At 34.7% G+C, this 26,026-nt stretch overlaps 1 protein-coding gene across 1 annotated transcript in view; it reads right to left on the reverse strand.

Moving 5' to 3' along the window:
• Positions 1–227: 227 nt before the first annotated feature.
• The window catches only part of LOC127847713 (cilia- and flagella-associated protein 251-like), a 30,946-nt gene continuing 5,147 nt past the window's right edge, over positions 228–26,026 (reverse strand). Inside the window, 22 exon segments of the mRNA XM_052379801.1 lie at positions 228–673; positions 1,661–1,719; positions 1,721–1,796; positions 2,069–2,159; positions 3,816–3,921; positions 7,655–7,783; positions 8,834–9,067; positions 11,075–11,157; positions 11,679–11,705; positions 11,707–11,823; positions 13,029–13,202; positions 13,814–13,953; positions 14,261–14,340; positions 15,198–15,257; positions 17,609–17,794; positions 18,483–18,620; positions 19,268–19,358; positions 22,496–22,664; positions 22,976–23,134; positions 23,576–23,690; positions 24,617–24,720; positions 25,313–25,459. Of these exon segments, the coding sequence (XP_052235761.1) occupies positions 462–673; positions 1,661–1,719; positions 1,721–1,796; positions 2,069–2,159; positions 3,816–3,921; positions 7,655–7,783; positions 8,834–9,067; positions 11,075–11,157; positions 11,679–11,705; positions 11,707–11,823; positions 13,029–13,202; positions 13,814–13,953; positions 14,261–14,340; positions 15,198–15,257; positions 17,609–17,794; positions 18,483–18,620; positions 19,268–19,358; positions 22,496–22,664; positions 22,976–23,134; positions 23,576–23,690; positions 24,617–24,720; positions 25,313–25,459 (2,697 nt within the window). The 3' untranslated portion in view covers positions 228–461.

Here is a 26,026-nt window from a genome sequence, read left to right on the forward strand (position 1 = left end):
AAAGAGCACTTAAATAGGCAAGATTGTGTTTCTGGATAAATAGACATTAAGAAATTAATTATGTATTCAGTATTTACACATTAACATGCATAATAATACTTCCCATATTGTTTAATAATTACTAATACACATATATAGTTTGGCTTAGCCTCGACTACCATTTATTATGATCCATTCAAATATGTCAGGTTTTTGAAAGGCTGCTGGAAAGAATAAAGGTTACTGAATAAACTCATTGAACATTTATTCTATCACAGGCATTTAAGTACATACAAATATACCTTATCAACATAAAAAGATCATATCTCAAACAAGTACTCATTTAAACCATCAATATTTTTCAATTAAATAACATTTTATTTAAAATATGCACATATCTTATGGTTCAAAAACATATAACAAATAGCTATTGTCCAACTTTAACACACTTGAAAAACCATCACATTTGTCCGTCAAGTGTTTCACGCTTTGCCCTGACTTTCCATGCTCATGGCAAATCCCAGCACCTCGTTAGCAAACATGTCGGCCGTGATGTCAACAGGCAGGTTATCACTGATGATGTCACCGGCAATGTTGGTGTCAAAGTCCTGCAACTCGCTGCTGCCTCCCTCTGCATGGTATCCTAGCAACGTCATCAGGTACTCTGCCAGCTCATATTCTGTCATGTGCTCACCTGCGTAATAGATGGCCGCGTTTGTTAAAGGTCAAACAAGAAGCATTCACATACTTATGGTAGAATACATGTAAAAACATCTCAGTTAAGTCATAAATATATACATCTAAGTTTAGTCACATATATATATATAGCTGAAAACAAGTAAAACACAGTGTAGTGAAATATGTATGATTTAATTAACCCATTTATGTCTAGCATCTAGAAAAAGGCCTTGGCAAACAGCAAAGACCCAGATGAGATGCCGCATGATGCGGCGTCTCATCAGGGTCTGCGCTGTTTGCTTAAAGGTATTTCTTTAAGTAAGAAATATTCTAAATATAGAAATAAATATACCAGACATCCTTAATTTTGGAAATAAATTAATCCAATTTAGAAGGATGGGAGAGTCCACAAGGCATAAATGGGTTTATGTTAAAACTATCAAAATATTGTCATATGTGTATGGTTGAAATAATGTTAACTACATCTTAGTACACTCACGTGGCTATGGTATTAGTTATGTGAATTCAATTTAAGAATCGTTATATATGTATGGTTATATGCACATAAAATACATCATAGCATAGTCATATGTGTATGGTTGAATGCATGTAAAATACAGTTGAATAACCATGTCTGTATCAAAACATCATGCTTGAGATCTAGTAGTCATGTACTAAACATGTACCCTTTAATAAAAACGTCAAATATGGACCTAGAATCTTTACAGATAAAAGCATGTTAAGGTATCATAGAGTCGTTTTCTAAAAGCCAGTGTGTTAGCATTTGCCTTTGGAGATTGAAATGTTTATTTCCTATCTTAGAACCAGGCATAAGATAGAGACAAAAAAACATCACAGAAACAAATTCAAAAGAATCTTAATATACATTAGCCTCCAGACCAATAACTATAAAGCAAATATAATACATATGAAATGAGCTGTCAAGAACTCAGAATTGAGCATATGTGTTGATCACAACAGCACACATGCTCTTTAAGCTGACCTTTAGTTTGAAGCATTTCCAGTAGATCTCCCCTGTTGATGGCAGAACCCTTTCCAGACAGGCATACCCAATGTTGCAAAGGCTTGCACTAGTTTCTCCGGGGACAGGCCAAAGGCTGGTCGATGGTTTATGTACACTAAAACACATAGGGAAAAATAACTTGGGCTGTGTTTCAAAATGAAATCACGCTAATAAAGAGATGTGATTAAAACTGGTAGACATCTAGCAATATTGGCTGACTTCCTAAAATAAGGTCAAACATTGTAGGTGTAATTTTATTACATACATAATTTAGTAAATTTAAGAATGCATCAAATAAGCTATCATTTTGGACACTACATTCCTGTTCAAAATTGTTAACATAAATCCTTTTAGAAATGACATTTTCATTAAAAATATTAATCATACATTTGATGAATTCTCCAAGATCTATTGCCTCCACATAACTGCCTGTCTCCACATAGCGGCTGAACTTCACTTCATTTAACATTTCTTCAATCTAAAATGTATACAGATACAGTAAATAACATATCACATCAGTAAAAAAAGATACTTTTTAAAATTCAAGGTCCAATCTTCAGGTAATATACAGTAAGTTATACCCTGGTTCAAAATCATCAATATAAAATATACAAAATAGCTAAAGTATTGTCTATATAAACAACCTGACAGAGGTTTCATTAAGAATGAGTCATATATTTTATCTCTAAAATGAAAACAAGGTTTGTTAAGAATCAACCCGATGAACTAGTTTTTGGACACTCGAGAAACCAAATTCAAACTTGGCCTCGATATTTTCAAGATCATCATTCTGACCAAGTTTCATCAAAAATGAGTAATTTATGTGGCTCTAAGAATGGTTACAAGATTATTCTAAGATTTGACTTGGTAATCCTCATTATTGACAAATGTGACCAATATTTGAATTCTACTTAGATATATTGTTTAGGTGTATATTCTAACTAAGGTATATCAAGATTGAATTGTATCATACCACCGCACTGATAACTGCCTGACATAACATTGCCTGATATATTTTTTATGTCATGGTCAACAGGAAGTTCTTATATCAGTCATATGTGGAGGATGGTCATATTACTCGGAATCAACTATAAAGTAATTATTTTTTATTAAAATCGAATCAGATTCAACAAAACAAACAATATGATACCAAGATGAAATATATTTTAAACACAAAATGCATCACAAACAGCAAAAAACATTTTTTACAAATATTAAGCCCGCATGCTCATGACGTCACTATTAACACGTCAAACGACAAAAGTCATATACTTTCCTGCTAATACTGCAGCTTTCTTTAAAATCAGGGATGTAGATGTATGATAAACAGAAACACAGGTTACTGCCTGATGTTTTTGTAATTTATAAGGCTTGGCGCGGATAAAATATATTATTCTCAGCCTTGCCTGATATATTACAAAAAGATCAGGCAGTAACCTGTTATTCTCTATATAAATGTGGATTCAATAAATCCCTTCAAATACTCCGGAGACATGTTCTGCACCTACCTCCGCAAAGAAATTTGACTGGAACCAGCATAGTCGGATCGAATCCCTTCCTTCATAACTAACCACATTATGATAGCCAAGCCACATGGTACAGGTACAATAATTTTCCTGTTGTTATTTTTACTTTTTTTGAATTAAGGTAATTATTTTTGTATTATGCACCTAAACTTATACTCTATTTTCAAAATATAAAAGAAAATGATTCTACTTTTCATAATATAATACTTAAACAACAAAATAAATCCTACCAAATCTGGTAGGGTTTTCTTGTGATGCCAGAGATTGTATGTGAGAAGCATGGAATGACAACTCTGCGTGGAGATTGGTTCCTCATACCAACCAACAATATGATGAAAGGCTAACAATGTGATTTACTCTTTCAGTGCTGGAACCGAATTTTAAAGGCCTTTGCAAACAGTTTGGATCCAGATGAGACGCCACAAAACGTGGCATCTCATCAGGATCCAAACTGTTTGCTCTTCTGATAGTATTCTTTGAAAAAATCGAAGAAAATGCTAATTTTAGAAATTCAGCAGACAACATTTTAGCAGACGACAAATTTCCCAGCATGCAAAGGGTTAATATTGGCCTTTCCTTATAGGCAACAAGATATAACCATAGCCTACCTCTTGTTCTGATGGATAGAAACCCATAGCCCTCATTACAAATGGAATTTCCGACACAGGAATCTTGGTAGATACCTCTCGTGAATCCATCGCATTCACGCCTTGGCTGTTAACACATGGAAAACATATGGGCTGCATTCTTTGAAAAGGGGGCTTAATGCATGTGCTTAAAGTGTTATCCCAGATTAGCCTGTGCAGTACACACAGGCTAATCAGCGATGACACTTTCCGCTTGTAAGATATTTTTAGTTTAAAGAAAGTCTCCTCTAAGCAAAAATCCAGTGTAGGCCAAAAGTGTGTCTGATTAGCCTGAATTCAATATATGAGCATCTCCCTAGGAAAACTCTGCTTAAGTATCATCACAGATAAGCCTGTGCTGTCTGCATAGGCTAATAAGAAGTGACACTTTCGGGTTTTTTTTGCCTTAGAAAAGACTTCCTTTAAACCCAAAATACCATACAATCGTAATGTTGTCTAAATGACTGCACATGCTTATTTGTGACCATATTTTATACACATGCATTAAGCCTTTTTCACCAAACCAAGACTCATAATTATATATCATATATAACAATAATTATATATATTATATATCATATATAACAATTATGAGAGAGAATTGTTTGCTCAAGTCACAAACCACAAAATTCAAAAAATATGCAAATATTTCATGATGAAACTGAATGCTTTGATAATCTGCCAGTATCATACTATATTACAATACATTATTGTACACGATATTAGTACTTCATTGATTTTCAATACGAACAGTGCTCTGTGATAAGGAGGTTTAACCCTTTGCATGCTGGGAAATTTGTCGTCTGCTAAAATGTCGTCTGCTGAATTTCTAAAATTAGCATTTTCTTCGATTTTTTTCAAAGAATACTATCAGAATAGCAAACAGTTTGGATCCTGATGAGACGCCACGTTCTGTGGCGTCTCATCTGGATCCAAACTGTTTGCAAAGGCCTTCAAAATTCGGTTCCATCACTGTAAGGGTTAATTCATATGCGTAAAGTTTGTTCCCGGTTAGCCAGTGCAGTCCACACAGACTAATAAGGGACAGCACTCAGTCCACACAGACTAATAAGGGACAGCACTTTCTGCCCAAACTGGAGTTATGTTTTGCTTTAAACAGAAAATATCATAATAGTAGAAAGTAGTGTCCCTAATTAGCCTGTGCTGACTGCACAGGCTAATCTTGGATGACACTTTAGGCACATGCATTAAACCCCCTTTTAACAGAGCACAGCTCATATACTTTCACTGAGGAATGTTTGCCCTGTAAGTACCATGATTGAACATTAATTTTCTGCTAACCCAGCACATGACTGTTTTAACACAGAAAAAATAAACACATTAGCTTCATATAATATTTCATATGTTTCTTTACAAACTGTCATATTGTTTAACTTGTTAAATTGCAGTCTACATAAAACAACCTTCAACCTTATATTTAAATACAGTACAATACAAACATATTTTTAAACATCTGCCCAACTTCCAACATGTTAGAACATTAATATTACTCAATCATTAAAATTAGGTGGATTATTAAACATGTAAATACTACGTCAAAAGTCTGAATATACTCTTTGTTTTAGTTTTCTGGTATAAAAGAAAGTAACTTTGTTGCGTAAAACACTCTATAGTAAGCAGGTCTAGTCTTCAAGTGTTGATACTTGGTTAAAGATTGTAGAGCTAATGATGATGGTAATATATTGAGAGCCGTGACTGATTACATAAAGCAGCTATGTACATAACATATCAAAAGCCTTGGATTACAAGGACACATCTTACATTCCTCTTAGATATACCTCTATAATTCTATTGAGCCAATAGTGGCATTATATTAAAGTTTTTATTTTTTCAGAATTTTAAAAAGGAAACAATGGTTTTCTAGTGAGATTAAGATGCTATTAATTCTAAATGTGTTAAAAAACTGATTTTTCTCTAGAAAATATACATAGTTATTAATGGTTAAGAAACAAGAATGTGACATATGTACATAGGTAACAAGAATATAACAGGTACTGTTCACAATCTTACGAGAAAGTTCTGTTCACTCAGTGTTACCTGACCTGCTAATCTGACTGCAATGGATATCAGTACAACATAATATACAGTGAACATCAAGGAACATCTACAAGAGCCTGTCACAGTGGAGACAAATACTGCCCTATGCCCCATGTCAATAAAGTTTTTATGATCGTATAATTATAACTAGTCTTTCTAAGAAAAAAATGGGTGAAACTTCATGAATTTTTAACTTTGGATAAGAAGTAGTAAACATACACAACTTCATATTATGAGGAACAATGCATAAACATTCTGAAAGTTGTACATTGCAAAGTGAATAAGTAATTTGCCTGAACAGTTTGGGTAAGTGTACCCCTTTACTTTGTTGTGGTTTGCGCATAAAACTTGAAATGTGCTCTTAGGACAAGGATGCCCCAACATTCCGCTTTTGTGACAACTTTCCTTATAGCGGGAGAAAAATGAGACAAAATATGCAGAGTGGCAAATTCCCATAAGTGTTCAAACATTGTATGTAGGTTAAGTTTTTAGCCCCTAGCAGGAATACTTTATATATATGCTCCACACAATTGAAAAATGTAATTTATTCTAAAATAGAGGTTACTACTACATTGCGTAGAAAACATTCTAATCATAATATGTAAGTGCGCACCTAAGGCTGTGAAATATGTTTGTTTGTAAAATTTCAGCTCTCTAGCAGTGATACTTTTTGAGTTATGCGTGAAACATGTTTAAACTTGTAATTGCTTGTATAAATAGGAGCACAGCTACAAATCTAAAACTCTAAGATGAACATAGTTCACATGCTGCTAAACATTTTTGTTGAGTTTAAGCCCTCTAGCAGCGATACTTTTTGAGTTTTGCACAACATAAGTTATAAAAATCTTTGATTAAACAAGGGGCCATAACTCCAGATATTTAAAAAATATCACAACCAAAATATCAAGGTGTAATCAAGTTCGTTTGCTGATTAATACATTTGTAAAGTTTCTGCCCTCTTGCAGCTTAATATTTTTTTAATGGTACACAATCGAAAAAAGGAAAAAAAAATCTTATAAACTGGGGCAATAACTCCAATAATGGATTAATCCTGCAAACAAAAATATAGAAGTGTAAAAGTACACATGGTGATTTAATTATGATGTTCCCAGCATAAGACTTGTTTTATAAAAAGTGATAATTCCAATTTTAATTTCCCCAATCAATATTTTTCCCAATAAATATGGCTGCAGATGTGAGGTTATACAAAGTAACAAAATTAAACTACAATTTACTGCACAAACCTTTCCTCAATTAGCCGCCTTCAGCACAAAAGATTCCAATAAATTACATTATTAAACAATTTAAAATTGTCCAAACAGTTACTAAATAAAATAGAAAACTTCTTAGAAAAGATCAAAGAGTTATCACCATCAATTATTTGAAAAAATGGTATATTGTAAAAGTAGATTTCTTTCATTACGCAGATTTTTACACGAAAAGTCAATACAATGTATATCATAAAATACCACATCTTTTAACAAATGCATAATTGAACCTGTACAAGTATATTCTGTTATATAACATTTATTTCATATATGCCTCAATACGATAAACAAAACCAAAAATCTCCAGATGAACAATAGAACACTGAATACCAATACAAATTCTAAAAGATCTCATTAAATTCTACCCAGCCCCACAAGGCAAGGCATCTACAAGGTACGGCTCCATATAGAGTGGGTAACTGTTTTATACATGATCCGATAGGAATATGCAGCAGGGGAACTAAGGGAACTGTCTCAGCAGTAACAATCTCCTACCTCCTGATTTGGGCATAGTAGAAGTAGTCCTCCAGCTCCTTAAAGAGTTCACCATCCCTGCCTCCTTCCAGCAGGCCATAGAATGGGATCAAGTCCTCGCCACCCAGAGAAGACTGGGCCTCTAGAGCACTGAACATATATAACAACAGGATTAAAGGCCACTAGACTGGGCATCTAGTGCACTGAACATATATAACAACATGATTAAAAGCCACTAGACTGGGCCTCTAGTGCACTGAACATATATAACAACAAGATTATAGGCCACTAGACTGGGCCTCTAGTGCACTGAACATATATAACAACAGGATTAAAGGCCACTAGACTGGGCATCTAGTGCACTGAACATATATAACAACATGATTAAAGGCCACTAGACTGGGCCTCTAGTGCACTGAACATATATAACAACATGATTAAAGGCCACTAGACTGGGCATCTAGTGCACTGAACATATATAACAACATGATTAAAGGCCACTAGACTGGGCATCTAGTGCACTGAACATATATAACAACATGATTAAAGGCCACTAGACTGGGCATCTAGTGCACTGAACATATATAACAACATGATTAAAGGCCACTAGACTGGGCATCTAGTGCACTGAACATATATAACAACATGATTAAAGGCCACAGAAGGAGATCAAGTCTTAAGCACAAAGGCATACTGGCCTATAGTGTATTGACTTTTTGTACTTCATAACTCCACTTTAAAAAAAAATCACATCTTATCCCATCGTACAATAAAGGCAGATCCATATCATTCAGCAATGTCTTTAAACATTAACTGTTGATAGGTTTTTTATATTGAAAGGCGTTAAAATCTGTAAACTTTGTAAGCTTAGATAAGTAATTTTTTTCCACATTTATACCCATTCCAAATAAAGTCGACATCCAGAAAGAAGTTTGGACATCCTGATGCCCAAGTATCATGTATAAAGTGTACTAGAATAACTATTAAAATATCAAGGAAGGCCCTAAAACATAAGAGCGTTGATACCAAGTTAAGCAAAGCAAGTTATAAATAAAACTTGAAATATACTATTTAATTCTAATACAATTTTATATGTTAATCACCAAAAGACGATTTAAAAGAACTGAAATGGTATCCAATATCATGCATGCAAATGTACAACAAACGAGAATATAATATGAAGAGTTCACAAAAACCTACTTGACGTTGATCTCCCACATATGGACTGTGGCGTCATTGCCTCCCGCAGTGAACAGGTATCTGCCGTCATAGCTACACACCATGTTGGCCACACCCCCTGGGTGGCCTATCAGTGCCATTGCATTGTGAGGGTTGCCGTCAAGGGGCAGCATGTTAAGGCCAACTTTGTCCTGGGTGATGTATGCCAGGTACCGTTTGTCACGCGACGCATCCTTAGTGGGAACAACTGCAACTCTACATGGGAAACATGCATACCAATGTATGTTGATTTAATGTATAGGTTCATGTTTTATGCCAGACAAATAAACTTAGATTTCAAATCAGAAAAAATAGGCATTGATTAAAATTTCAAAGGCAAACATGATATTTTTGTAAAGCAGTATGCTCCCACACTAAACATGCAGAAATTTCAATCCCTCGCAATTATAAATCAGCCAGCAATAACTAGAAAAGTGTTACACACAGATAGTATGGACACAGATATTTCCACTAATTACTGCAATCTAAAGTGGAAAAAAGATAATGGGTCATAACTCTGCCTAAACCTGGTTGCAGTCAAATTCCTTTATTTACCATCATATATTGAAGTCATTAAACTGTGAAAGTTTGAGTAATATTCACCAAGTTGTTCAAAAGGAGTTCACTTTGGGACTATATATATGTATTCTAATGTGGACAGAAAACAGGTTCATAATTTTGATAAAAATTTAAAGCAGCTAAAAATGACCACAAACACTTAAAGTTTACTTAACTGTGAATGTTTGAGCAAGAAAACACAAAATTTCGGACCATATAGTCAATGATGAAAAACAAAGGGCGATAATTATGCCTAAAATTCAGGGCAGCCAAAGTCTCTGCTTTACAATCATCTGTTTACTATGGTCATTTAACTGTGACAGTTTGAGCAAGATCCTCACAGAAGTGCACAAAAAAAAACTAATTTAGGAATCTCTGAATATATTTAATAATGGAAAAAACAAGAACAGCCATAAATCTGCCATTTATAGTCACAGCAAAATTTCCTTCCTTACAATTATCTACATATTAAGGTCTTTTGAAAGATTAAGTATTTAAAAAGGATTTGAAAAAGACTTCTGGGGTCATATTCCAGAAGCATCTTAAGTTAATTTTTATTCTTATCCTTAAATTGGGAAATTTTCTTAAAAGTGTTTCATTTCATGTTGCAATAGATTGGCATCAAGATATACATTTAAATAACATCATTATTCCAATTTTATTTTAGGAATACCAAAAAAAAATGTGTTTCCTTATTTAGTAAAGACAATACAAAACATTATAATTTTGAACTTAAGTGAAATTATTTAATTAAAGACTTAAGATGATTCTGGAATACCACCCCAGCGGAATATATTCTATATATTCTATATTTAAAAAAAATACAGACAAAGGGCCATAATTCTGCCCAAACTAGTTGCAGTTCAAATTGCTTTCCTTTACAATCTATACAACTTGAGGGCATTCTACTGTAAAAGTTTGACAGAGATCAACCCAGATATGGGGTTTGAAAACACAAGCTTCCTAACCTACCTACACACAGACAAAAGGTCATACAAGTGCAATGCTTCATACCTCCCACTCCAAATGGGCATTCCAAAAATCTATATATGGCAAATAACACTGGCTTGAACTGAGTTCAAAACTTCATGTCAAAGAGCTTTAATTTTACTTCTTTCATGCATTTACAGATGCCAGTACTTTATTGTTTCCAAAAATCAGTAATAAATGTCAAATATCAGATAGTGCTGTGTTATTTTGAAACTCTGCTTTAGGGATTGTAATTATGGGTTTTAATAATACTAAAATTTACATTTGCTCCAGTGGTGTGTTGACCTCAACATCAATAAGCATCTGCGTCTATTCCCAACAACCATCATACTAATTTAGTACCGATTTGCTTTACCATAGGTCAATAGGTATTGTTCTGACACTAAACAGACTAACCATGCAATCAACCAACAAATATACAGGTTCAAATCAATAGTCCCAGTAATCGGACTCAATAGCGTATATATAAGCCTTAGGCTTTCGATGCAATCGAGCTGAAATAAATAGGTTTAAACTAACTAAATCAATATACATTAACTTTGTTGAAAGGAAGCATAATCAATCAGTTATACTGATTTCATGAGGTTCTGACATATGTTTTTGGGGAAACAATAGTAAAAACACATTTTAGGCAATAAAATATCTAAATAATAATAATATGGCTTTTTGACCTACTTCTGAATTGGTGATCCATATGTTGGTCCCAAAATGGTTTTCCTGCACATTTTGGTGGTAGCATTGTAGAGATTGAATTTATACTGGAAAGTGGAAAGACAAGAATAACACTATAAGTATCATCTTCATCCCATTGTTAAATGGAAAATAGTCAAATGATAAAAATTAATATGTAAAGGAATTATAATAGGTTTATGCTAACATATTGAGATACCTTCACATTTGTTTCATGAAAGGAACCAGTAAATGGTATATTATGTACAAGCTACTTTCATGCAAGCTTCAACTCAATTTCACTTTCAATAACAAAAATACAATGCACATCATGATTTTACTGAATATTAATAAGAAGAAATCTCATTGATTTCTTGATGCATTGTTATTTGGTGGGTTATAAAACACAATGGCTCTCTTAATATCTTAATTAAAGTAGTATCATACTAGAATGCATAGGATTAACACTTTTGCAGATTGCTTGACAATTGGCCTTGAAAATAAAGAGTTCCATGTCAATCTCTCTATACATCAAGAATTCAAGAGTATTCCTGTTATAATCAATTATTTTACCATAAAATATATAACTATTGTCAACCTGTTGTATTACCTGATCATTGGCTGTGAGGATGAAGTGCTTCCTTGGTTATTGGTGGGTACCAGGTCATACACTGGGGTACCCCACTCTGCTCTATCCGGTCACTGCTCGCAATCTGAAGGTCATCTCGGCTGCTCTTTTCAAGGTCATACTCAACCTGAAAAATGGGAAACCATGTTGATTTTCAGTTTGACCTTATTTTTAAGATGTTCTCCAAAAACCCTCTAGTCATTTTTCAGGAGACAAAATAAATAAATAAAGTGTTCCGCGGTCGGAGACATATGCCCCCCCCCCAAACAGGGCTTTGAGCTAGTGACCTCAATTTAAATAGGGGTCATCTACTGTCCAAGGCAAATGCGCATGTGAAGTTTCAAGCTAATTAGTCAATTCCTTGATAATTTATTTATCAGAAAAAAATCACACTAATTGTGACAGTGACCTTGACCTTTGACCTAGTGACCCAAATTTTGATAAAGGCCATCTACTGTCCAAGGACAATGCACATGTGAAGTATCAAGCCAATGGGTCAATTCATTGAGGAGCTATTGATAAGAACACTTTTCCCACTTATTGTGCCAGTGAACATGACCTTTGACCTATTGACCACAGTTTCAATAGGGGTCATCTTCTGTCCAAGGCTAATGCACATAAGAGGTATCAAGCCAATCAGTGAATCAGTTGACAAATTATTGAACGGACTCTATTGTACTCTTAATGAGTACCAGTGACCTTGACCTTTGACCTAGTGACTCCAATTTTAGAAGGGGTAATCTACTGTCCAAGGCCAATGCACACTTGAAATATCAAGCCAATCGGTCAATTGGTTGTCGACTTATTTATCGGAAATGTACTGGTCTTCCCACATTCAGACTAGTCTTTCGACAGGTCTACCGACAGACCCGACCAACATCCAGCATAACAATATACCCCTTCTCCTTCGAAGGGGGACATAATAATTACTTGTGCTTTAACAAGATCATTCTATTACTTTTTGAGAACTATGAATTGAATTTGTCATATTTACAGCCCTAAAAACTAATAAAAGGTGTGGTAATTATTTGGTGTAGAATATAGATACTAAACATATCGATGTTTGACCCTGTTTTGATGAAAATGTGAACAAAAAAAAATTGAAAAACATTTTGCCAAAGAATTTTCTAACATGACAATAATTATGCTTTCTAACTGGAAATCATATCTAGTTTTATTCTCAGAAAATCCATGGAAGCATTATCAATATCTCCTTTTATGACACCAAGGACTAGTTCTACCCAGGAAATGGACTCAAGAGCATATCAATAAGGCATGAGGCTTTTGATGCAGCTTACATTCTGTAACAAGGTATAATTGCAAGCTTCTCACCAGCACTCTGTCCACTCCAAGAGAGAGAAGCCTGGGTGCGTCTGCATCTAGCTGTACACCAAACACGAGCTCCTTGATGGGTTTGTAGTGGGCGCAGTTACGTCCCAGGTACTCAAAGGGGGCGACATTGATTCCATGCTTGCGGACAAACACTGTCACAGTGTACTCTCCGTCCTGAAATGACACAGCCAACACTTTGTACCAGGAAGCCTCAAAATGTAGTCCCTTAACTCTTTCAGAGCTGGAACCAAATTTTGAAGGCCTTTGCAAACAGTTTGGATCCAGATGAAACGCCACAGAACGTGGCGTCTCATCAGGATCCAAACTATTTGCTATTCTGATAGTATTCTTTGAAAAAAAATCAAAGAGAATGCTAATTTTATAAATTCAGCAGACAACATTTTAGCAGACGACAAATTTCCCAGCATGCAAAGGGTTAATGGTGTGAAATGATAGCTAATATGGTGATATAGTTTTATATTTTATATTTTATGATTATGATATGCTTCTTTAGTTAAATATTTTTAAAATTTCAATTTTCATTCAACAACACATTCATAGAATGATTAATAAATAAAATGAGTTTATGAATTGTGATTATTTTTTTATTGAAAATACAGTAGCGATGCCTCTTGAATCTTGAATGTTTAATGTTCAGAAAACACCATAAAAACTTGTTTGCTTTACTTCATGTATGGAATACAGTTCATCAAATGTCATCAATAAGCAAAATGTAAGAGCTTGTATGGTAGCCTCATTCTAATCAACACAATCATTCTACGTACAGCTGTTGCCAGGTACTTAGAGTCATGTGAGAACTCAATGTGTGTAATGGCATCTCGAGCATAGCGGAATGGCTCTGGCACCTCATCCTGTAGAGTGATGGAGTCCAACACACGCACTGTACCGTTCATAAACCCTACCGCTGAATTATACATAAATACTTGTGAAAATAATCTCTCATAAGTAAATATTCATGTAAAAATTTCAAAGAAATATCATACATGTTAATTTGTTTTTAGTTTATGATAGTATTAAAGACCTTTGAAATAAATATTATATTTGCTGTTAAAGTTTTGCTAAGCCAATTTTTCTTTTTTAGATCCTACACAATTTAATCACGTGTATGCAAAATATTTACTTAATAGTGATAAGAACATCTTAGAAGAGTTAACATGAGAGTCATTCGTTATTAACAAAGGACAAATTACAAAACCCAACACGGTACTCACCCAGGTACGCTCCATTAGGAGAGTAGCTACAGCAGCGTATCAAATTCCCTTTTTCAAATGTGCGAGAAACCATCACCCTCCTGCAATAGAATTCAACATCACAAAATTTCATCGGTGCTATTCTTTTCGGCAAAATATGATAAGCTTTGATCTAATGACAGTAGTACATGACTTGCATCATCCAACAACGGGACCTATCCTATATACCGACAAGCATCTGCACAGTCTTGTTAGAGGCTACTCTGTCTGTTTATGAGGCAACCAAACCTTGCCTGACTTAACCCTTTGCATGCTGGGAAATTTGTCGTCTGCTAAAATGTTGTCTGCTGAATTTCTAAAATTAGCATTTTCTTCGATTTTTTTTCAAAGAATACTATCAGAATAGCAAACAGTTTGGATCCTGATCTGGATCCAAACTGTTTGCAAAGACCTTTAAAATTCGGTTCCAGCACTTAAAGAGTTAATATCCAACAGCATATCTCCTGACCAGACTGCCAGATTGCGCAGGCTAGTATGTGGAAATGCTGGCTACTTTTCCTCCGACGTTGCTTTTATTAACAGTCTTTCAGTCATATAGTGGTGGTCAACTAACCTACTCGCACTTTTTTTGTGTAAGCCAGGTAGCCAGTCTTAAGTGGTATACTTATGCCAGTAAATGACAACTTGAATAAGAGGTAGGGGCAGACAGGCTATAGAAATAATTCCATTACTTATCATTATACAAGCTATGTGGTTGGGCTGGTTATCAATCCCACAATCCACAAATTTCTAGTCCTGAGCTTAACTAACTGAGCTTGCTGGCTCTTATTAAGTGAAAGGGACTTTTTCAAAAACAGCATTCTTAAACTACCTATTAAAAATGCATTCTATTTACAAAGTCATATGAAATGTTTAACTGATTCTAGTGTTCTGCAACGTATGGTAAAATTCTACTTACTTCTTTTCATAATTCCAGACTTTGAGAAGACCTGAGTAACTCCCAATCACTACAGCGGGTCTGGAACAAGTTTAATCAATATAGTAAATTTTAAATAAACAGAATTCACTGTTTTAAAAAATAATTCAGAAAACCTCAACAACATTAAATGTAGAACTGGTTTATTATTACTCTGTAAAAGTTTGATAAAAAAGGACATGCAAAATGCAGGAGTTGCCCATGGAAGTGTTTTAATGTATTTTTTAACAAAGGGTTATAACGCCTTAAAAATAACTCAATGGCGAAACCTTGAAAATATGGGAAGTAGCAATTAATTACTATATAAAATGTAGAAGGACAATTTTAATTAAAACAGGTGCGACAAAAGGAGGTAAAAAAGAAAGAATGCACACATACAGAAAGATGTCTGTATCCCCACTCCCAGAAGCGCTCAACGGAGTCAATTTAGGTAGACCAAAAGACCTAGTGACCTAGATTTAGACCCCACTACCCAGATTTGAACTTGGCCTTGATAATGTCTTGCTAAAAATTCTTACCACATTTGATAAAGGCTGAGTCTCTAGAATTAAAACAAAGTTTTTTTGAAGATTTGACTTGGTTCTCTAGTTTTTGGGCATTAAGACCCAAAGCCAAACTCAGCCAGCAAATTGTAAAGATAAACATTTTGATCATGTTTCATCAAACTTGAGTCATTAATACTGCCTCTCATTGGTGACAAATTGTTATGAGATATCACCTGGTTACCTAGTTAATGGATGCACATGACATAGATTCACATTATCATAGATATGAGTGTGTTCTGAGAAAACTGGGCATAATGCATGTGCGTAAAGTGTCATCCCAGATTAGCCTGTGCAGTTCGCACAGGCTAATCAGGGACGACACTTTCCACCTCAACTTGATTTTCGGTAAGGAGGGGCTTCCTTGAAACTAAAAATACCATAAAAGCGCACAGGCTAATCTGGGACGACACTTTCCACCTAAACTTAATCAGGGACGACACTTTACGCACAAGCATTATGCCCAGTTTTCTCAGAACCATCTCATTTTGTTAAGAGCTTTCATTTAGATTTTATCATAATCATAAAATATAAAACTATATCACACATGTTGCTTCTGGCGTGATTACAAAGCTTATCTAAGTATTGACGTCATTACCTATTTTCTGGTAGCACTTCACCCAGATTAAAACTAAACCTTGACATTTCAAAGTAAACTTTCTGAAAAAGTTTTATAGAGTAATGAATATGGCCTTTAGAGTGGTAATAAGTTTTTTTTTAAAGATTTGACCAGGTTACCTAGTCTAGGGACATATGTGTTGACCAGGTTACCTAGTCTAAGGACATATGTGTTGACCAGGTTACCTAGTCTAAGGACATATGTGTTGACCAGGTTACCTAGTCTAAGGACATATGTGTTGACCAGGTTACCTAGTCTAAGGACAAATGTGTTGACCAGGTTACCTAGTCTAAGGACATATGTGTTGACCAGGTTACCTAGTCTAAGGACATATGTGTTGACCAGGTTACCTAGTCTAAGGATATATGTGTTGACCAGGTTACCTAGTCTAAGGACATATGTGTTGACCAGGTTACCTAGTCTAAGGACATATGTGTTGACCAGGTTACCTAGTCTAAGGACATATGTGTTGACCAGGTTACCTAGTCTAAGGACATATGTGTTGACCAGGTTACCTAGTCTAAGGACATATGTGTTGACCAGGTTACCTAGTCTAAGGACATATGTGTTGACCAGGTTACCTAGTCTAAGGACATATGTAGTTGACCAGGCCTAGTCTAAGGACATATGTGTTGACCAGGTTACCTAGTCTAAGGACATATGTGTTGACCAGGTTACCTAGTCTAAGGACATATGTATTGACCAGGTTACCAAGTCTAAGGACATATGTGTTGACCAGGTTACCTAGTCTAAGGACATATGTGAACCAGATTCAAACTTTATAAACTTTTTCGATGCACAAGACCAAAATTTGAACTAAGCCAAGATATTGTCAAGATAAACATTCTTACCCAATTTCATTAGGATACGATAAAAAATGTGGCTTCTTAATTGTTTAACACGTTGAGTCTAGAGTGATAACTAGCTTTTCTTAGATCTTACCTGTTGACCTAGTTCTCAGAAGCAAATGACCTACATTAAAATTGACCTTTATATACTGGAACCACAATAGATCAACATGAACAGTTGGTACTGAGATAAAAACCAATAACTAGGCCAACTCAGTCGTTGATAGACAAGTCATAGCTGGTCCACCATTGCCCCATTTACATACTAACTCGAGTGGGTGTGCATTCATAGAGTGAATGGCCCCATAATGCTCCCTACATACTTACTGGAGTGGGTGTGCAGCCAGAGAGTGAATGGCCCCATCATGCTCCCTACATACTTACTCAAGTGGGTGTGCAGCCAGAGAGTGAATGGCCCCATCGTGCTCCCTGTGTATCATCTTTACAGTCGTTCCATCAGCTGTGACATTGCCGTATATGGCGATACTTGAGCCAACCACAAAGTCACGGATAACAAACTGCTTGGCCTGAATAGTAGCATCAGGGGGGTAGTTGGTGCCTTCCCTAGCTCTGTGCAGGCAAAGGATTAATAAAACATGTACTCTTGTGCAAAGGTTTACAATAAAATTTATAGAATTTATTTAACATTCCCTATATCATATACAATACTGAAAAACATTTATCGGTGAGTACATTTTACATTTTCTTACTATTTAGTAAATCACATCATCACCTTTACCTAAGAACATAATAAAAGTGTTTCATGGGTAAAAGGTTGCTATCAATAAATAAAGATAATTATATACCTGTACACTCAAGGAGTCTTCTAAAAACACTTTTATCATTCTAATTTCTCAAAGATGGCTACAGACATTAACTTAAAATTTCGCACATTGTTTTTGAACTACATATTCAACAAAAGCTGATTTATAATAGTTCATCAATGATGCACTTCTTAACCCTTTCCCACTCAAAATCAAAATGAAAATGGCCATGTGCAAACATCATAAAACCAGAACAGCCTGCGAGTAACTCACAGTCTATTCAGGTTATACGCGGTTTGCAGCTCATCAGTATCTAAGGGTTGGAAATGAAGCCTTTGAAGCCTTTAAAACTTGAATTTAGTAAGAAAAGTCTTTAATTAAATTTAACTTTCTAAGGGACAGCAAATGAGTCAAAATACGTATTTAAGTGGTAAAGGGTTAGCAAGGTCCAGGTATGGTGAGAACATCTAAATACACAAATAGTATAGACTTGCACTGGCATGAAGTCAGGGTTAAATGCAAATGAGATGGCAGCAACAGGACCAAGGTTGAGATCCTGGTACCAATGGACGAGCTTCAAACTCTGGTCAAAGAATTTCACATGGCCTGCAACATCGCCCACAACTATGTACCTACAACACACAAGTCACACAATGTATTTCACCTTAACCCATTTATGCCTAGTGGACTCTCCCATCCTTCTTAATTGGATTAATTTATTTCAAAAATTAGGGATGTCAAGTTTTTTTTCTTCTTCTATATTTAGAATATTTCTTACAGAAATTCCTCTAAGCAAACAGCCTAGACCCAGATGAGACGCAGCATCTCATCTGAGTCTACGCTGTTTGCCAAGGCATTTTTTATGCTAGGCATAAATGGGTTAAACAAGAGGAAAATAATGGCCCTGGGTAGCTTACCCTGTGTGACACAAAAATTATTCTGTCCATACAAAAAATATTCGAAATAAGTTAATTTTAGTGGGTTTTTTTAAGCGTTTAGTTAAAACATATTTATTTCAAGCAAAACAATTTGTTATTACATAGCATTACATGTAACATTTATACACTGAACATTATTTATTATTTTAAGCGTTTCATTGCCATTGCATCCTTATAACATTTTTTTTAATTTTATGTCCTTCAAAAAGAAAAAAAAAGATGTTCAGTGCCACACTGTACAACAATCTGCTTTAGTTGAATCAAAGTGAACCAGAAGATTTTCGAGATAGAGTTTTATAAGAAAAAATGGTGACAGCATCACAGTGGGTACATGCCCTTACTTGTCAGTGGTTGTGATCACATTGATGCCTCTCTCTTGCAAACGGATGATCTTGAGAGCTTTCTTGTTGGCAGATGGTTCTGAGCTGATAACTAAAACACAAGATACACATGAACACCCCTAGCTGACAATACACCAAATAATATTCACCATACAAGTGTATGACCAGAAGTGATCACATTTACTTAAATAAGTAGAAAACAGTATTGAGATGGTAAAATATTGAACTTTACTTGCTGAGATTTCGAGTTTAATGTTGATGGACTTAACTGCTTTTGAATGACATTTCTGTAGTGATTTTTGTGACAACTTTTTTTTAGAAAATTTCACTAAAGAATATAAGTAATAATTGCTTATCACTTTAATAATTGATATGAAAATATCAATAGGAAAGAATTGTATAACCTGTATATGCTATGAGCTAACTGCTAATCATTTGCAGTTTATCAAAGAAGTATATGAATGCTTAACCAAGACCTAAGCTTTCTGATTGGATAATTAAACACATTATCAATCAAACCTTGTTGTAATGTTCAATATTATGAATTTCAAGGGTTAGTGCCAAAATATATATGAGTCGTGTTCTGAGAAAACTGGGCATAATGCATGTGTGTAAGGTGTTGTCCCAGATTAGCATGTGCAGTCCGCAAAGGCTTATCAGGGACAACACTTTCCGCCTCAATTGGATTTTTGCTATTAAGAGACTTCATTTCAAACAAAAATGTCATAAAAGTGGAAAGTGTCATCCCTGATTAGCCTGTGCAGTTTGCACAGTCTAACCTGGGATTACAATTTACGCACAAGCATTAAGCTAAGTTTTCTCAGAACGCGACTCATATAGCAGCCTTATATTCATAAGCCTCGCTCTAGGAAAACGGGGTTCAATGCATGTGTGTTAAGTGTCGTCTATGATTATTATGCAAGTCTGCACAGGCACATCAGAGAATACACTTTCAGCTTTTATTGTTTATTTCTTTAAAAAAATGTTTTTTCCTAGCAAGAATCCAGTTGATGCCGAAAGTGTAGTCAATGATTTAACTGTGCGGACTGAATTAAACACTGTAGTCAATAATTAACCTGTGCAGGCTGCAGAAAGTGTAGTCAATGATTAAACTGTGTGGACTGCATTAAACACTGTAGTCAATAATTAACCTGTGCAGGCTGCAGAAAGTGTAGTCAATGATTAAACTGTGTGGACTGCAGAAAGTGTAGTCAATGATTAACCTGTGCAGGCTGCAGAAAGTGTAGTCAATGATTTAACTGTGTGGACTGAATTAAACACTGTAGTCAATAATTAACCTGTGCAGGCTGCAGAAAGTGTAGTCAATGATTAACCTGTGCAGACTGCAGAAAGTGTAGTCAATGATTAACCTGTGCAGGCTGCAGAAAGCGTAGTCAATGATTAAACTGTGTGGACTGCATTAAACACTGTAGTCAATAATTAACCTGTGCAGTCTGCAGAAAGTGTAGTCAATGATTAACCTGTGCAGACTGCAGAAAGTGTAGTCAATGATTAACCTGTGCAGACTGCAGAAAGTGTAGTCAATGATTTAACTGTGTGGACTGCAGAAAGTGTAGTCAATGATTAACCTGTGCAGACTGCAGAAAGTGTAGTCAATGATTAACCTGTGCAGACTGCAGAAAGTGTAGTCAATGATTAACCTGTGCAGATGGCAGAAAGAGTAGTCAATGATTAACCTGTGCAGGCTGCAGAAAGTGTAGTCAATGATTAAACTGTGTGGACTGCAGAAAGTGTAGTCAATGATTAACCTGTGCAGATTGCAGAAAGTGTAGTCAATTATTAACCTGTGCAGACTGCAGAAAGTGTAGTCAATGATTAACCTGTGCAGGCTGCAGAAAGTGTAGTCAATGATTAACCTGTGCAGACTACAGAAAGTGTAGTCAATGATTAACCTGTGCAGGCTGCAGAAAGTGTAGTCAATGATTAACCTGTGCAGGCTGCAGAAAGTGTAGTCAATGATTAACCTGTGCAGACTGCAGAAAGTCAATGTAGTCAATGATTAACCTGTGCAGACTGCAGAAAGTGTAGTCAATGATTAACCTGTGCAGGCTGCAGAAAGTGTAGTCAATGATTAACCTGTGCAGGCTGCAGAAAGTGTAGTCAATGATTAACCTGTGCAGGCTGCAGAAAGTGTAGTCAATGATTAACCTGTGCAGGCTGCAGAAAGTGTAGTCAATGATTAACCTGTGCAGGCTGCATTAAACACTGTTTTCCAAGAGCACTGCTCAAATATATCAACAAACAGAAAGTGTTGGCATCAAACAGCAATCAACAGACACAAAATAGCTCACATATAAGCACTGTAAATGAACCGAGTTTGAATTCACTTGTATGCATAACAATGCACCTTTTCCAATTTATAGCAATTGCAAAGCAAAATTTAGGACTTATTGTACAATTGTTAACACATTAATATTTGGTGGGAACAATAAGTACAGTTACATTAAAAAAAACAGATACACAAAATACCGTTATTTCTGTAAATTTCTTCAATTTGTTCTACAATGCATAGAAATTCATTGCATTTAATATTTGAACTATGTTTGGATCACTAACAACTATAATATATACAGCTTCCAGAAAACAAAAGCAAAATACCCACTCTGTAGTACAAAGAAAATATTAGGTTTAGAAGTTGGCTGATCATTTGAACATTTTTAAAAGTTTACAAAAAATAATCAAAGTTTGGTCACCATTCAAGCATATCCATTAAGTATGTACCTCATGTAGAAAAAACTTTAATACTATCTTAAATCAACTTGTTAACTGATGTTAATAGTACGAATGACAATTTTCAAACTTTTTGTTTTAATACGGCAAAACAATTAAGTAATTTGGAATGCTTCTGCTGTTTTTGTTATATCTTTTGTCAATAATGGAATGCTTTATATAAAGTATCAAAATGAATGACAAAATGTAACAGCTCCTTTGGCCTATTAGTTTAGGAAATAGCTTATTTATGCCTAAGGTCAGTGCTCCCATATGATGTGGGTGTTAACTCTTTGCTGATGTTTTCCTTTCTAAAAGTGTAGTCTTGTTTTATACTGGATATTCTTTACATTAATAAATTTAAAGCATTTTAGGTCAAACATCAAAAATGCCCAAATTTATTAACAATTCCTTTGAAATTTTGTATCTTATACGAATGATGTACCGGTATTTATGATTACAAAGAAAACAGCTAAATAACAGTGAAAATGTACAAACCTTTAGTGATCGGCTTATTGTTATCCCAGACCACCAAATTTCCAATGGATGTGGCAGTGAGAGCTCTCGAACTGTTCCTCTGGAAGATAGATTGGCTATAGCGGCCTACTTGCTTGTTGAAATCCTGATCTGTGAGGGGCGGGGCAAAGTACTCCATGTGGCCATTACTCTGAAAAACAACAAAAACAAAACTGTTGATATCAAGTTTCATTTGAGGAATGCTTTTTCACAAAATAAACCCTTTTAATATTCCAATAATTTCCCTAAATATTTGTAATACCAAATTTTGTTAATACAAATATGCATATTCTTTTGAGTAAGTATAACATGAATAAAAGCACTTCAAATTTCCCCTTACAAAAACAAAAAGTGCTTTGTTTCAAAAATCTTAACAAAGTACAAAAAATATTATTATTCAAAAGTTATGATGAAAAACAAAGGTGTGATAAATACAAAACAGTAAAATTATTGTATGCATACCCAGCTGTAGAATATCACTTGTGAGTCACTGTTGGTAACTAGGTAATGGATGTCTTCTGGATTAAACAGGATAAAGTCCTGTACTCCATATGATGGTTTGAGTTCAGCAGAACAAAGTGGAGTGTCACCATCAACTGTCCAGTCCCAGATAGACAAAACCTGCACATGGGAAAATACTGTCTTAAAAATTATCATCTCTCAAAAACAAAACATTAATTATTGTTTTTATCTACGACTGTCTGATAGATAGTGCAATTGGGTGTTATCCACATTAATTAATTATTCATTGAGCCCGTTTAAAATGAAACTGTTTTGTAACAACTTCGTTTCACATCAAACAAGTTAAACAACAAAGCAGGACATCCATTTCCAAAATCAATCATTCTTGTGCTACTCTCAAAACATGAAAGCAATGAATCCTTCATAATTTTGACAACCTGGAAATTGGGTATTATATTAACAACCTGAAATAAGTGATAGATAAAATGTAGAAACCATTGTCTTGGAGCGTCGAAATAACATACCAAACAAATTCCACATGCACAAAAATAGCTGAAAAACATTGGCCATAGGCGCTCATGTCTAAACCCTGTTGTTCACCTGTGACTTTGCAGCACTCAGAGTGGCCAGGTATTTGGCATCAGGGGTCATTCCAACTGCAACAACACCACCACTGGCACCATCAGTGGTGTCAAATATGGTCTGGATTGGCACTCTGTATCAATTCAAACAGAACACATAATGATTTCAGAATAAATTTTATGTATCATAAGTCTGATACAAATATTCATTTATTATATGTAATATATTTATATATCTTTATTATTAACTGTAATTACTCTTAAGTTTTTGGACACTAAGTTTTTTAGACACCCCCTTTTTTAGCCAATTTTTTTTGTGTGACTATATTTTTGGACATACAGGTTATCATCCATATTTAATGACTCCAATTTTTTGGACAGTATATTTTACAGCTCTATTTTTATAGATTCCTGCCCTATTTTGGCTTATCATGGTGTTTCACAACCGGATTAAGGTCATAAAACCTGGCATAGAATGCCCTGAGGGCAATGGACCATTACTATTGCGTTATTGGGAAGATTACCATTTATACCGGTAATTAACAATGGCTTCACCCAACAGCATTTGAAATAATATCATATTCAAGAAGCAGTATGGTTGTTTTTTATAAAGTTTTGTTCAGGTAAGAGATTGCAAATAAGTGACGTTGTATTCTATTTCAAGCAGAAAAGGAGAGTACAACACAATAACATTATTGCACACTTATAAATTGGTTTTATATCAATATAATAATTGGCAAACAAACATAACATACATGACTCTCTAAATTTTCGGACGCTCTTACTTTTTTGAACATTTTTCATCTAAATTTTAAGACACACAAAAATTTATTATTTTTATGCTTGACTTTGGTTTACATTTACCGGTAGTACAGTGGCCAGACATTCCAAAAATGACAAAAGTCATTACATTTTGAGGCCATAATTATGCTCAGTCCAATATAGCAAAAAATACATGTATTAGAAATGCTCTTACTTTAATTTATTTTACAATCCTGGCTTTCTTTATGACAACAAAATAATAAATAACAACATATTAAACTGCTAAAAAAATGTTTACCCGGTGTATGTGTCCCAGACAATCACCATGCTGTCCTTTCCCTGGTCACCTGTTACCAGCCAGCGCTTGTCTTCGCTCACACAAGTGCAGGTGATAGGGTTTGACTACAAAAAGAACCAACAGTTTACTGGCTTTTAAAGAATATGTATTTAACTCTTTCAGTGTGGGAACCGAATTTTGAAGGCCTTTGCAAACAGTTTGGATCCAGATGAGACGCCACAAAACGTGGCGTCTCATCTGGATCCAAACTGTTTGCTATTCTGATAGTATTCTTTGAAAAAAAATAGAAGAAAATTCTAATTTTAGAAATTCAGCAGATGACATTTTAGCAGACGACAAATTTCCCAGCATGCAAAGGGTTAAATTCAACACTGTGTTATTTATAAATAAACTTATAAGCAACCTCTATACAATCAAAAGTAAGAGTGGCTTAGTCAATCATTTTATTATAACTGTATGAAATTCTCATAAGAGCATGAGAATTATTGCGACAAGATTATGTTCTGTAGAAATTTTGTTGTTTAGTTGCATTCTTGGTAACTTTGTTAATTATGTAAATACACCATCATATTGGGTTAGAATTAAAGTATCATAATATAACTATCATTATACAATTTAAACTTCAAACTAAAATCACATTTAGCCAATATTAAATATTTATTTTCAGATTAACAGTAGTTGAAAGCAACAACTTACATGGCCCTGAAGAATGTGTTGCCTGTTACTGTTGAAGTCATACAGGATTCCAACATGAGCACATGTATACATTATCACTTTACGAGTGTTGTCTGTCAGGTTCAGTACAGGAACATTTCTGTTCAGTCCAAAAGACCAAATGATATTCTGAAAACACAAACAAAAACAAAAGTGTTAATTATTTTGTAAAATTCATAAATGAAGCAAAAAACAATTGTACATTTCAGAAAATTAGTGTAGCTTTGTTTGTTTTTTATCAATCAGGCTTTGTTAACATTTTTATTAAAATCAGAAATTGGAAAACTGAAAAATGCTTATTATGTTAATAAAACAGTTTTGTTCTTCTCCTACAAAATTTTTTAATAATGTCCGTTACACAAGTTTATCATATAATAGGCTAAAAACTTCCATGAATTGTCTATGTACAAAAGGGACATAATTCTGATTTAATGCAGGTCACAGTTACTAGTCTTAGTCTGTGACCTCCCATGATAAACCACAAAAATTGTGTGAAGTTTCAATTGAATAACTGTAGTAGTTACAAAGATAGGTACTCACCACATACAAACCTTAACCTATATTTCATATAACACACAAAAGTACAAAAAGAGGCATGATATCGCTGAATTGCAGGACAGAGTTGTTAAACTTGGTCATTTTTCTCGCACAATATCCTAATTGTATTAGGTTTAAATTAAAAACAAGTAGTGGGAG

The sequence above is a fragment of the Dreissena polymorpha genome, chromosome 10, assembly GCF_020536995.1.
Source record: "Dreissena polymorpha isolate Duluth1 chromosome 10, UMN_Dpol_1.0, whole genome shotgun sequence".
In the NCBI taxonomy this organism is placed as follows: Eukaryota; Metazoa; Mollusca; class Bivalvia; order Myida; family Dreissenidae; genus Dreissena; species Dreissena polymorpha.